Source organism: Crocodylus porosus, unplaced genomic scaffold (assembly GCF_001723895.1).
Source record: "Crocodylus porosus isolate Cpor-Errol unplaced genomic scaffold, CroPor_comp1, whole genome shotgun sequence".
NCBI lineage: Eukaryota > Metazoa > Chordata > Crocodylia > Crocodylidae > Crocodylus > Crocodylus porosus.
The window spans coordinates 28,063,575-28,078,638 of NW_017728906.1; the positions used below are offsets into that span (position 1 = coordinate 28,063,575).

Sequence of the window (15,064 nt, forward strand, 5' to 3'; positions counted from 1 at the left end):
AGTCCCTCAGCTTGCCCACCAGAATTGGGTGGAACACTGTGTCAAAGGCCTTCTGGATGTCCAAGAAGATGACATCGACTTCTTCCTTCCCAAATAAGCTCTTTGTTACCTGGTCATAGAAAGAGACCAGGTTAGTCAGGCAGGATCGGTCTTGCACGAACCCATGCTGGTTACCCCTCAACGTCACTTCCCCTGCAGGGCTCTCACAAATGTGGCCCTTGATAATTTTTTCAAAGACCTTCCCCAGGATAGAAGTGAGGCTGATTGGCCTGTTGTTGCCAGGCTCTTCCTTCCTCCCTGTCTTGAAAATAGGGACCGCATTGGCCCTTTTCCAGTCCTCTGGGACTTGGCCTGAGCACCAGGAGTCCTCGAACAGCCGTGCCAGTGGCTTCGCAATGACACCAGCCAATTCCCTCAGCACCCACGGATGAAGGTTATCCGGGCCCACTGACTTGGACACATCTAAGCCCTCCAGGTAGTCCTTAACTAGGTCTGAACTAACAGTCGGGGGACTCGCATTCTTTCTGGGCCTCTCTATGCTATCACCCAAGAGCACGCCATTGTCAGCGGACAGGAACATGGAGGCAAAGAATTTGTTGAAGAGTTCTACCTTCTCTCGTGCGTCCCTCACAAACTGCCCTGCCCTGCCTTGTAGGGGTCCAGTGTCACCCCGATACTTCTTCTTGCTACCAATATACTTGAAAAAGTATAAAAGTATTTTGTTATCCTTAATCCCAGAAGCTAATCTAAGCTCCAGTGCTGCTTTCGCCTTCCTCACCAAATCCCTACAAGCTCGGGTCAGGGAGGTGTACTCCTCCTTTGACCCTGCCCCCTGCTTCCACTGCCAGTACGCTTTTTTCTTTGCCTTCAGGCCAGCCTGGATGTCCACGCTCAGCCATGAAGGTTTCTTGGACCCTTTTCCCACCTTCCTGCACAAAGGAATTGCATCCTGCTGTGCCCCAAGGATAGCCTTCTTGAGGAAGGACCTCTTTTCTTGGACCCCCATACTAACTACACCCTGGGTACTGATTGCCTCCCTGACTATTGCCTTGAGCATATCAAAGTTGGCTTTCCTGTAGTCAAGCATTTGTGCTGTGCTAGTTACCCTGCCTACTTTTCTCTGAATAGCAAACTGGATCATTTCATGATCACTGTCCCCTAGCCTCCCTTCTACTAGCACCTCCCCCACCAGGTCGTCCCCAGAGGCTAACACCAGATCCAGTATGGCATTGTCCCTAGTGGGGACGAGTACCTCCTGCAGGAGGTGTAGGTCCTGTTCGCATGTCAGGAACCTTTGTGAGTGGCTAGACCTGGCCGACTGCTCCTCCCAGTTGATGTCAGGGTAATTCATATCACCCATGACCACAAAATCCTTTGCATGCACAACCTCCCCCAGCTGCCTGGAGAATTCCAGATCCAACTCTTCCTCCTGATATGGTGGCCTATAGTAAACCACTACCACCAGATCCCTCTCTCCCCGCCCTCCTTGAAGTTTGACCCACGGGATCTCAGTTAAGCCTTCCTCTGGTCCCGTTTGGAAGGTAGAACTGGTATACTGTTCCCTAACATAGAGCACGACCCCCCCCCACACCATTTTTCCACTTCCTATCTCTTCTAAACAACCTATAGCCCTCTATGTCTACTGCCCAGTCAAAAGTTTCATCCCACCATGTCTCCACTAGGCATGGTGATATACATGTGTATACATTTATATCAGTAATGAGCTCACCTTTTAATATCCTCTATATAATATACCCCATTGTGTTTCTGTGAATGTTTTGTTCTTCTGCAAACTAAAAAAACTAATATAAATTTTCTTAACTGTGTTTTAAGTGTATAGTTAGGGTGTGCAGCTGCCTACCCCACCACTGTCTCTGCACTTCCTTCATCTCCACCCTACAGCCTTGGGCTCCTTTCCCCCACCCTCTGCCCTCCTCTCTCCTCCCAGCCTCTTCTTCCCCCCATCTCCCTGCCCTGCAATCTCTACCCCAGGTCACTTACTCTTGCTGCCATCCCAGCAGGCTCTGCTCTGCTGCAGCCTGAAGCACAGAGCATGGTCCCATCCTGACCATATAGCAGCAGCATGAAGCCATGATGGGCAGGGTGAGGACAGGGGACCCAAAGCCATTCTGGGGACAAAAGACATAAGGGGGAAGGCTTGAGGCTTTAGAGGAATAGGCACAAGGGAGGGTAAGTGTGGAAGGGTACAGTGGTAGGGGGTTAGCTGTCCCCTCTCTGCCTTCCTCGCCACCTGCCCCCTTACTGCCTGTCTTCTGCCATTGTTTTCCCTGCTGCAGTGGTAGTTGGGATGAATTTAAGATGATTGTCCAATATTAGATTCTATACATGAAAAAATATAACATTTATAAATTTCCCGTGTATAGAATCCCATTCTAAGTGAGAGGTGGTCATCTTAAATTCTTAGATTCAGGTAAATAGAATAAGTCAATGTATAAAAACTGGAATTGGCTGATGTTCAGATGCAAAATTAAAATGGATTTATTTTATTGCACGATCATTATGATTTTTATCATTTCAACATAGTTACTAACTTAACCATTTTTTAAAGTTCTATGATAGGCATGTATCTGTAGCTGCACAAGCACTGTTTTTGTGTATGATTTTAAATATGGTACCAAAGGTCATTATTCCATATATGTTCCTACTTCTGACAATGAGAGCATTTTTACCTGATACTATAGAATCAAGAGCACCTGCCCTGTGAAATGGTAGCCTAAATTGGCCGCCTTTGAATGCATTTTATTCTTATTGAGATTTACCAAGAAAATTAGGTTTACCTGAGCTATTTTCTTTTTAATTGTTTCTATGGAGAATTAAGGCAAGATTTTTTCCCCTTCTGAGTTTATGAAGGTTACGTTTCAGATGGTCCTTTGATTAACAGTTTATTTTTAGTGTATTCCACTAAAGGTTGAAACATTAGCAATGTAGACGATAAAAATAATACATAAGAATTGGCATAAAGTTTGTAGTTGGCAATTAAAGTAACATTTAAACTGGATTATCTTATTGAAATTTAACGATGAGGTATATTGTGCCATTGGAAATTCTGCTGTAGTGCATGTGCAGTGAAAACAGCCATTTTAAAAATGAATAATGTGAAAAACAAGGCAAAAGACATGCTACATGTCTGTAAAGAAAATATCAGAATAGTTCAGAGAGTCTATAACATGCATGGTTATGCTTTCTTTCATTTTTAGCAATAAATATATATCGTGAAATCCTGAATTTGTTGATTTCAATGGCAAATTTTATATCGGCTTTAATAAGTCCAGGATTTCACCATTATGATTTTAGTATGAAAGGTAAGAAACTGGTTGTGGCTGTCAGTTTCTGGTGAACATGAACAATCTTAAGTGTATAGGATTTACGTTTCTTTTCCCAGGTCAGCTTGCCTCTTTAGCATCGCCTCGACTTGAATGTAAGTTTTAGGACTGGGCCAAAGATAACATTAAAGATTCCACTGAATGTATGGAAAAGTCCAAATATTTGTAATTCTTGAATCTAGAAAGGGAAAATAATATCTGCCTGAACACCTGAAATGTTTATATGTGTTTTATTCAATTGAGGCTGAAACCATAAAAACCTAAAATGTGGCTAGCAGAGAAATGGCTGTTGGTCTGCAGAGAGCTGTTTTATCACCTAGGTTCTTCCATATGTCCATGGGCAGGAACACAATACAAAATAACTCAAATATACCTTGAATTAGAAAACATATACCAAACATGGAACTGGTCCAATAAATACACCATCCACAAAGATGGTATATCTTCTCTAAACATTATTAAGCACTTTCCTACTGGTATGTTGCTATATAAAATGTTTCCAGTCATGGTAGGAAGTAGTCTATATAATTTTGATTTGCTGAGACTCTAGTCCATGTAACCAACCCCCGCCATATAGAGGTCATACTGTCAATGCATTGGAGAAGTAATAGAATGTTTCCTTTTGGAGAGATGATTTATTGTCATCAATTACTCTTAAGTAATAAGCACAAGTTATTAAGGATAATGAGCTGGAATAGTTAAGGTAGTCATTGGTTTACAGAGGTAATGCTTGATTCCCTTCTGTGCCTACGTGTGGCAGAACACTTTTAGTGCCTGCCACTTTAAGGGCTGAATCAAGCAGCCAGCAGGTGCTTGATTGCAACAGACTTTTTGAGAACCTAGTATATAAAGGCTGCAGTCTGCTGCTGCCAGCCCAGGCAGAAACATTGCTTAGGTAAGCTGCAGCAGGTGGTGAGGCTCCTAGTGGCGTGGGAGCCCCCAGGAAGTGCCAGGCCAGTTACCACCCTGGTGAAAGGCATGTTGGGGTGCCTTTACCCCTAGCCTCCACAACACTGTGAGTGCAAGGGGGGAAGGCATGGCTACAGCCACCTGAGCCCAAAGAGGATGTAAGAGTTGGGGGGGGCCAGGCACAGTTGCGACCACCTGAGCCTCCACAGGGGAGGGAAACGGAGGGTGTACATGTGTAACTCCAGAGAGGGGCAGTAGTGAGGACCTGGAAGAGGGTTTAGTAGGGCTCAAGGTCAGCCTGAAGGGCAGCACATGGGCCTACCCCTGGAGAGCAAGTTGAGGGAAGTGTGCGTTATAGAGGTCTGGGAGCCCAGTGCATGGGGCTGGTGGCCCAGCATGTATTTATGTATGTTTATGTTAAGATGCCCCAAGAAGGGACAGGGCAAGCTTGGTCTAAATGAGAGTCATGGGAAAGGCCCAAAAGACTGTACATCTGCCCCCCAAGGTGTGATCTGGATAAAGCCTATGGGAGGTGCTCCAAGAGGGAGCAGGGCGTGACAACTTGTTGATGCAAGAAAGAGACCCTGTGAGAGCGGGTAGAATGCAAGAGCCCTTAGTGAGAGGAGGCTGGAGAGTGTGTGTGTGTGTGTGAAAGATCCTGACAGTGAGGGCTAAGCATGGCCCGGCTCTAGGCTGGGGGCATAATGACACCATGGATGCCATCTGTGAGGTATGGGCTATGGTGTAGGGGAGGTTCAGAGCCTCAGATAGGACTGCCTGACATCAGGGCATTGCGGCATGTAACGGGCAGTATCCCGCATTTTACCACCCGTTTTGAGAACAGCAAAGTCATGGCAGGTGAGACTGGGCAGACTGCCCCATAGATAGGTGGGTGGGCCAGCATGAGACCCGGTCTCGAGAGCTGCCCCCTGTCACACTAAGCAAATCTTAAGTAGAATGGAGGGAGGAAGTGGACAGCTCCCTGGTTCTCACCCACCAGCACTGGCTTAAATTAAAGGTGCAGAGGGACAATTCTAAAGAAGTCTGGTGTTAGAACACCTAGCTCTTTTGGATAGCAGAGAAGTGGACTTGCTCTTTCATTCCCACTCTCTCCTCTCCCCTGAAATGACTCCATTCTCACACCCATATACCTTTACATTTCTGCATGCACAGAGATAGCATTCCACTGCAGAAGGTGTTAAAGCCCAACAAAGAATGGTGTGAGCTTGTTGGACAAGAGAATCCAAGATTAAGGTCGTCTTATATTCTTGTGTGTTCCATTAAAGGCAAGAAATCTATGATTTTAATGGACACAACAGAAATAAAGTAATTCAGGTGTTGTCAACTGGAGTACGCAGGAAGGCCCTAGGGGCTACGTGTGGGTGGGCAGGAATGGAGCACCACCACCTACCACCCCACGCTGTCATTTCCCAGGAGAAGGGCTGTGGTGGGGGGCGAGGGCAGCAGCATCCTTCTGCAGTCTGCACAGGTGCCACCTGGACAGCCAGACACAGGGAGAGGGGAAGGGAAAGGTTGTATGTGGTGGTGGCTGTTGCCACCCACCACCCCTCACTGCTGCTCCACGTCTGGCCATGCCCGCCACCCCCCACTCCACATCTGGCCACTGGGGGTACATTTATTAAAAAAGGTTGAAAACCCCTGGGATAGTTTGTTACTTACTGGAGGTACGTACCCAGGTAAGAATATTACAATAGCATAATAGATAATTTGAATACACTTTGAGTAGAATGCTTAATGGACATTAAAATTTGTACCATCTGTCTTAAGTCTATGCTTGTATCATAACATTAGTAACACAAAAATATATATTAAATAGCCACTTCAGCTTTATTGTCCCTTACACCTGCATTTTTTTTATGTACATTAGCGAGAATGTTCTGCGCAAACTATTATTTAAGTAACTCCATCCTATCAAAAATAGGCAGACATTTTCACGAAACAATTAGAAGTTTTGAAAATGTAATTTTAGAAATCTATTGTGCATGCAAGCTTGTCACAGTGCACCATTTTAGGCTGAAGATATTTCTGTCCAGAAAATATACCGTCATTTGTTTAAAAGAATTAAGTATGTTTAATCAAAAAGAACATTACAGCCTCGCACCTAATTTGAAAGTACTGTCTCACATCAGTGCCTGGTTGGGTGTCAATTACACAATTGCATAAGAAAAAGAAAGAAGAAGAGGGGCGCATTTTTATTTGAGGTAGTTAAATTAACACTAATCAGTATCTTTGCAATGACATGCATATGTGAGCTAAGGCTAGAAACATTTTTAATGCTTATTAAATAAAATTCATATAAAGAGAGTGAGATGCTTATCTTGTCTTTGTTCTTACTTAGTTCAAAAGAAGCCATGCCGAAGTATCTTGATAACATTTAAGTGGAATCCTCCTGGCTACATTTTACACAGGAACTACAGTAATGCAGATAACTTTGTGGCAATTAATACTGTAGCCTGAATTCAATTTATGTTTGTAAATTAAAGATTATCAAGAGTTGCTCTATTTAAAGTTTCCACAGCTATAATAGAAATATCATATTTTTAATTAGCTGACCTCACATGTACTGTTCACATTTCTTTTAGTTCCTCCATCAATTACTGTGCTACAGAAATCCTTTAATGCCACAGCAGATCGGGGAGAGGCAATTACTTTATTCTGTAGAGCCACCGGCTCTCCTGAACCTGAAGTCATCTGGTATAGGTAAGTTTAGCATATATCTCTGTAGCAGAAAGGTTTAAACTACGGTTGGAGCGTATATATTACTGAAATAAAAATGCAGTATTCTACCTCCATTTGTCTCATTGGCAGTTTGAAGAGCATTGATGACAACATTTGCTATAAAGATACAAAAAAACAAAGTCAGTCCTAAGAAACAAGTTGCTTATTACAAATTAAATTGCACTCTTGTTATCATCAAGCAAGAGAAACTGGAAAATTAAATTTAAAAATATCAAGAATCTGTTTTAAAAGTAACTCCTTTTGAAACAAGGTAGAATAAATTAAAGTGGTATACCATTGGCTTAAGAACAAAACAAATAAAAATAGAAACCATTTATTTCTGAATTTCTACATGTGAAATTTCCAGGCTTTGATCCAATTTGAAACTAAGATGCAAAAAGTATAGATAAAACTTGTATACTATAATCGTACAGAGTACTGTGTATTATAGTGTACAATGTAAAATAAAGGTCTAGCTTCAACTGATTGTTTCATATGATAGTCAGTGGCAGGTCTCGCATTTGGGTATTCTGTTACTCTGTGCTTGATATTTGATTAAATTGCTTGCAGATGTATCTTAGATAATTTTGCAGCTGTGAATGTGTTAGAAACAGATGACTGCTTTTGGAGTATTTGGCTTATCTTCCAGATGAAGTCAATGAGATTTGAATAGTTAAAATTGTGCAGTTCTGACAACTTATTATCCTTAATATCCGTAAACATTTTAACATTTTATTGGTTTCTGTTTCCTTACTTTTATATAACAATCTTGCATTCCTTTCTTTTCTAAAGTTGATCAGTTCAGCAAGGGTACATACCTCTTTTAGAATATGAAATATTTCACATTCTCCTTATGAATGTGCATTTCTATTTTAGGCTTGAATAAATTGTCTCCATATGTGCTTTTTCAAAAACATCAAGAGATCAGTGCATATTTTTGGAGTATATTAAACTCAATAGGCATTCCCATCAATTCCCCCATATCATTCTTACCCAGCATTTGGAACTTTTAAAGACTGCTAAATTTAGCTTAGATATATTGTGTTTTCCCTTTGTTTACACCTTGCTTGCATTGGGTAGATACCAAGACAATGTTCAGTTCACTCATTAATACAGTTAGAAAAAGTTTGTAACAGACAAGAAAAAAATGCAAAGCCCAAATTCATTTAAAAGTTATATTGAATTGACGAACTAAAGTTTCATACTTTGAGAACTTGCAGTTTCTTCGAGATCTTATTATACAATATACTTCTTGTCTGTCAGTATTCTCAGAATTTAGTTAAAAAAAACCCTCTGATATTCCAAACATCCATCCTCTTTATCAGAAGTAAAAATTCCACAATGGTATCTTTCATTTTCAAAAAGGAAAGACTAGATCTACCAGCTTATGTAAAGATGCTTTCTAAGTTTGAAACGTCTTAAGTAATATTTTTAGAATATTCTAATTTTTAAATATTTCAGTATATCACAGCCTGAAGGCTCTCAATGAGGTGCCACTTCCCCTTTTCCCCATCACTTTTAGTGTTGCCACTGCCACCGGGGGCTACAGGCTCCCCCTTGCTCCTCCAGTTTCTGCTGCTTGTCTGCAGCACTTAGGGTGAGGCAGTGAAGGCTAAGGCCTGTGACACACAGCCTACAGCCAGCCCTAAACAGACTAGGGGACTTATTCAACACAACTTTCCTACATATAATTAATGTCATACATATACATGTAATTAGTTTTGTAAATATGCAGTTCTTTCTCATATATATTTTTAAAACTCTCTCTCTTTTGGTAAAATCTTTTTGACACCGGTGATACTCCTACTGAAGCTAAGCAATTCCCCCCCACACACCTGTTAAAAGACTGAAAAATTAAATTTGTCTTTCTATATATTTAACTTCCTTACAGTTGAATGAAGTCAGAATTTAGAAGAGTTAAAAATATATTGATTCTGGAATTTTCATTTCCCATACATTGCTTTCAGTGAGAGTCAAATTCAGCCATGGTACAAAATGGTGCTACAACAGTAAAGGCAACTGAGCTTTAAAACATGCCAACATTATTTTTAATTTTCTTGTGTTTTGCATCTCAGTAAACAAAATTCTGGCCAAATTAAGTAGCTTATCAATCCTCCATTGATCTGTGTATAATTTCAGAGATCTTAACTGACTGCTTGGTATCTGCGCTATTATGGAAATATAGATAAACTTAATTTGAAATTTAGATAATCATTTAGATAATTGCAGTCATACAAAATGTAAGCAATTGAGCTAATGTGTCAACATTTTCCCTAACAATCATTAGACTGCTTACAGGTCAGTCACTTTAAAACATACATGAGAAGAAATATCAGCGTGGATTAGTTACTGATTTATTTATTGTGGAAATGTACCCAGTTACATTTTCATGAACATGGAGGATACATGATATATGATTTCATGGATATATGATTCTTCTTTCACTGACACTGGTATCTCTATTGAAGATAATATAATTCAACTAGGGTAACTCAATAAAAGTGAAAGAAAAAACTAGACTAAGAGCATTTTATTTTCCAAGTCTAGCAGATAACCACAGTCCCACAAGCTGTAGTTGGTATCCCTATGGAAATAAGCATGGCTTTTTCTACACATGGAGATAACTTACATATATGTTGATTTTCAATTAATTCTTTATTTCCAGTGACAGGATTTAGAATTAACAGAAAACTCTTCTGATGTTCTGATGTGTTATATGTGTCTGCTTATTCTGTAATATCAACATTAATTTTAGTCTCTCCCTTTCCCTGGAGGTCCTGGGGATAATCTTATCTCCACTTAGAAATAGACAGGGGTATAAGGGAGATCATGATAAACAGACATTTTTTTGGATCCAATTTTAACTTTGGATATATTGTTGTATCTCGTATTGGAATTACTGCAATTGTGTGAAACTATCTAAAAGCAAAGTTAACACAATATAATAACTTGCCTTGAAAAGGAAATGAATCAGTGTTACCATAAAGTGTCTAAAATATAGGCATAAACAGATTAAAATTGGAGTGATGGTAATTGTTAAAATGTAAGAAAGAGAAAATCCTTCCAATGGAATGCTGCTAGCATAACATTAGTATTCCCAAGAAATGAATTTTCTGCTTGAAGAATTAGATTATTTAGAAAATAATACATTAAAGATGACTCTTGGCATTAAGTAAATATAAAGAAATTAAAATAATTTTGAAATGTAGACCCTAAATTTATCATCGATATGCACATTTAGACACTTAAGCTGCTTGTAGATGTGGAAAAAAACCTGTGCTTTATGTTAAATTTGGCATGCTCCCATGCCAAGCCCAACACATGCCCGGAAGAGGCAGTGCATTAGTTGTACCCGGATTTCCCAAGAGCTGTAGAGATTGGGCAATTTAGTACAGTTTTTTTTTTAGTGTTTTTTCTTAGTGTTTTTATCTAACAGCTGATTGAATCAGGTTTAAAAGTGCCAAAAAGCCTTGCAGAAGCACCAATCTCTACAGATGCTGCAGAGCCAAGTCGAAGTAATGTGCTGCTGCTTCTGGGAGAGTGTACATTGTTTCCTCCCCCCCTTACCACCCATGTCTGTCAGCACCTTTAGATATCCAATCTTAGGCATTCACTTTTTAGAAATCCATTTTACGCATCCCTTTTTCACGGATGGTGAGATATGGTAGCTCAACATTTCTAAAGTCAGGCAATTTATTTAGGAACCCAAGTGAAGAAGGTGCATAGCTGGTCAACAGAAATAAGGTCAAGATCATGAGACTATGAAGAGAAATAAAAAGAATTAGGATTATAACCAAGTAGATGAAATGAAGTAAGCATGATAATCGTGTGTTGCCAAGGTGCTAAAATAGATTAATCAAGATTAAAGCAGCTCTTTGACTGTTCTGAGGTTTCATTGTTCTTATGTTGTCTGGTCAGAATTCATTTTTGTGGTTAGAGGTATGTCTGTTTGCTAAATTGTCACTAGCCAGCAATGACCAAAAAGAAAAAAAATGATGAGCTGTTTATGTGCCACTATATATTACATATAAGTAAAGAAAATCATTTTTATAAATTGTTGCACACATGTGAATGGTAACCATTTGCTTTGAAATGTTTCTGCCTCCTTCTTTTCTTTCTTTTCTTTTTCCTGTTCTGAATGGAAACCTTCTTATTCAGGCTTATTCACAGAAATATTTTTGTCACTGAATCAATATTAAAATTATGGAAATGGAAGTGTTGTACTGCTTCTAATTAATTTGTATTTTAGAACCTGGCAGCGAAAGATTTGTGTCAAGGATTTCTGAGCATCTAAATGCAATGCAGAATGATTCCCTTATGCTTGGAATTTAAACATATTTATGAAGACATCCTGATACTTATTACAACATTTTAGATCAAGCTAAAATCAACTGGCTTCTAAATACAATGCCAGCAAGCAGCACAACCTTTTTAATGTTTCTGACATTAGCAATATAACACTCTTCTTCAGCAGAAATAAATTTAAAGGGATTGACACATTCACAGAACAGTCTTTGAGATTATGAAGCATCCCAAATGATTTGCCATTCTTTTATTATTCTTTAGGAATGGGAAACTCATTGAAGAAAGTGAAAAATATATATTGAAAGGAAGCCATACAGAATTAACAATCAGAAATATAAAAAATATTGATGCAGGTCCTTATTTATGTGAAGCAAAAAACAAAGCTGGAAATGATAAAAAACAAACATTCCTCCAAGTTTTTGGTAAGTATTTCATAGTGTATGATAAATTTGATTGCTATTGGTGGTATTGTGTAATACAAAAAGCTATATAGGTACACATTCTGTGGTAAGTATAATTGCTGTTGCTGGTACTGTGCAAGACAAAAAAGATAACACCTTTCCGTAAATAAGTCAGGGGAAATCTGCCATTTTATACCATTTAAGGATTAAACCAATACTGTTGCTGAAATAAGTTCTTTAAAAAAATCTAAGTGATGATATAAAGACTTGACTTTTAATATCCATGTAGTAGTCTGCTTGGCTTTTTAAATATCATGAGCAAGAGACAGTATGGAACAGTAGTAACTGAAATTATCATTTGTGAGTTTTTATATGCAATGATGATCCTACAAGGTTTCTACTAGGGCTGTGTGAAGCTTCAGTCACTGATATGATTCAGAGGAGATTTGGCCCAATTTAGTGACCAAATCTCTGAATCTGAATTGAATCAGGAGACCCATCAATCTCTCCAAATTGAATTGGAAACCTCAATTCAATTTGGAGAGGTTTGACACTTCAGACATAGGCACAGCTTTATATGTTTTTTCTACATACTTCAAGGTACCAGGCAGTTTGTGAACGCTGACATGGTGGGGCAGATGGAGTGTCCTATGGGAGCGCGGGAGAGGTCCCCAGTGCTCTCAGAGGTGGATCCGGAAATGGTCCAGAAGCACTTCCAGTTCTGTTGCAGAGCATGTGGGACACCCTGCCACCATGCCTCCCGGCTCAACAACTGGTGCCTCCTGGGCACCCGGGATTCTTCCGCAGACCCAGAAGTGGACTGGAAGTGGCCCCCGCCTCCTGGTGGGGTGGATGGAGTGTCCCACATCTCGGCATGGTTCACAATCCCGGGTACCTCAAGGCATGTAGGAAAAACATTTTAAAGCTGTGTCTATGGCTGAATCTCTGAATCAGAACTGAATCTTCAGATTCGGATTTGGCCAAATTGAATTGGGACAGTGATCCGAGTCAGTGAATCCAATCACTGTCCCCTGAATCAGGCCAAATCTGAATCAAATATGGCCCACTTTGCACACCCCTAGTTTCTACTACACAGTCAACTTTCTGCATTCTGTCTCTGGGGAAGCTTTCTCTGCTCTTGGCTCTTTTAAACTGTAGTCAAGAATTTGACTTTGAAGTTCTGTTATCTTCAGCATCTGCTGATCTGCTAGTTAGATTTAGTACAATTAATTAGTAAATTGTTAATACCTTCTAGGTTTCTTTTAAGAATTGACTACTGGACTGTGAAAAGGGTAGGAGAGGAAACTCTTAGAAATAAACAACAGGCTACGTAGTTAAGTGCAATATTTTTCAGCTAGATAAAACAAGAAGTGGTTTTTTTTCTGCTTTTCAGTTTATTTCATAAATGTTTACACATACATTGTTTACTATGCAATTTACATTATATTTTCATCTTAATACATAAATACATATACTTTAAATAATTGAATATACATCTAAATTGATAAGGAATCAAAACTCGTGGAAGAGGTGATAACTTTTATTAGACCAACTAGATATTTGCTAACAAATTATTTTATTTGCAAGCTTTCAGGCATACTCACCCTTTATCAGGCATAGGAGAGCGCAAAGATTGTAAAAGTTCTCCTAGGTAGAAATTTAAAATTTGTATTTCACAGGAGAGCTGAAGGTATGGTAAAGTCTCCAAATAAATGCGTTTGCAAATATCTAGTTGTTCTAATAGGAGATATCACCTCTTCCATGAGTTTATTCCTTTTGCCTCTGAACCAATATGGCTACAACCTGGATACTCTATATATTAATAAGACATTTTTATTTATTATTACATATAATATCTGATCATCCTAATGATTAAAGGACAAAGTTAGGAACCATATAGCCATTTCTGAACTCTGAAATCTGCTCTCTGCCTCAACCTTTGTACATAGGTAGAAATGTGGTAGCTTTAATACATTTCTGTGTAGATAGGGTTATTCATTTCCATTCCAGTGAGACTCCAATGAAAGGAACTTCCCATTGGAGCTGGACATCAGGACTATGACCACAGTTTGTTCATGAAAGTTCTACAGATATAATGGGTCACTGTATGTGTGTGTATGTGTGTGTGTATATATATATATGTGTGTGTGTGTGTGTATATGTACATATATATATTTACCATAAAATAATTCTTGTCCCTTTAAATCTATTTTATAGTGTATAAATAATTAAAATTTTATCAGACCAAAGAGACAGAGGGGGAGAGAGATTGACTCTAAGACATAGTTGGTCTCGCACCAAGTGAGGGCACTAAGATTTTTGTCCCATCCCAACAAAGTAATAATTAATTTAATATCCTGAAATAGTCTTATTTCAGAATACCCAATGGCCTGAAGATAAGGGTTCTTATTTAGTTTACCATCCAACTCTTCTTAAACTATTTTAAAGGAATTTAGTAAGAAAAGGTGTTGGGGAGACCTAAAAATCTTTTTGTTTTCATGTAAGTTTATCAACAGCAATAAGGAGCTTCAGTGGGGAAAAAACTTTTAAATAATGAGTCATTATTTTTAAATATAATCAGACCAAATAAACCCAGCAAACTACGATGCTTCAGAATGTAAAAATTAACATGTTATTGTCACCCTTGCTTATAAGAATACCGAGTCTGATAACTAAGATGTGGGTGAGCATTAGAAACATGGCTGGATTATTCCTAGATAATTTTGCTACACTATTTCCCGTGTGACTGCTTATCTCCCATTGCTCAAGTCAGTTTTCTGTTTGAGGAAGACAGTTAGTAATCTCTTTGGTCATTGTACTAGTAAACAGATTAGTGAAAAGATTCCTGCATAGTCTCTGGTTGTGTGTGTGTGTGTGTGTGTGTACAAACACACAGATATATAGTGCCATGTAATTTTGGGGGATTGTACTCACTTCTTGGATATGCATATATAGCAGTCTGAGGTTAGTTATTCGAGGTTGCAACATGGCCTCTCTCTGCCTGCAGTAAGTCTTATGGCCTCTGCCCCAAAAGGCACAACACAGTGATCTGAGATGTTTGAAAACTCAGTGCAGCCCGTCCAAGAGGCTCCTCTGCCCCGCTCTTCCTCACCGGAACACACTACCTGGTTAATCCTGCCAGCCCATGAGGTAGTAGAAGGGAGACAAAGAACAATATATCATTCTGTATATGTAAAAATTATGCAGTTTATACAGCAAAAAAAAAAAAAGAAGTATTCTGAGTAGATTTTGCAGAAATATTATTTTGATTTTTGTTAATTTTAGTGAACTAAAATAAATGTGTAAATAGTTTTTCTCCCAATCACACTAACAAATCTTACTGTCTCAAAAATATTCTGTTTAATC

General features: G+C 39.1%; 1 protein-coding gene across 2 annotated transcripts in view; it reads left to right on the plus strand.

The window, feature by feature from the left end:
- NCAM2 (neural cell adhesion molecule 2) overlaps nt 1-15,064 on the plus strand; it is a 529,363-nt gene that overhangs the window by 312,537 nt on the left and 201,762 nt on the right. For both annotated transcript variants that reach the window (XM_019528766.1, XM_019528767.1), the window contains exons 6-7: nt 6,857-6,974; nt 11,559-11,719. In XM_019528766.1, coding sequence (XP_019384311.1) covers nt 6,857-6,974; nt 11,559-11,719 — 279 coding nt within the window. The remainder of the gene's footprint in view (nt 1-6,856; nt 6,975-11,558; nt 11,720-15,064) is intronic.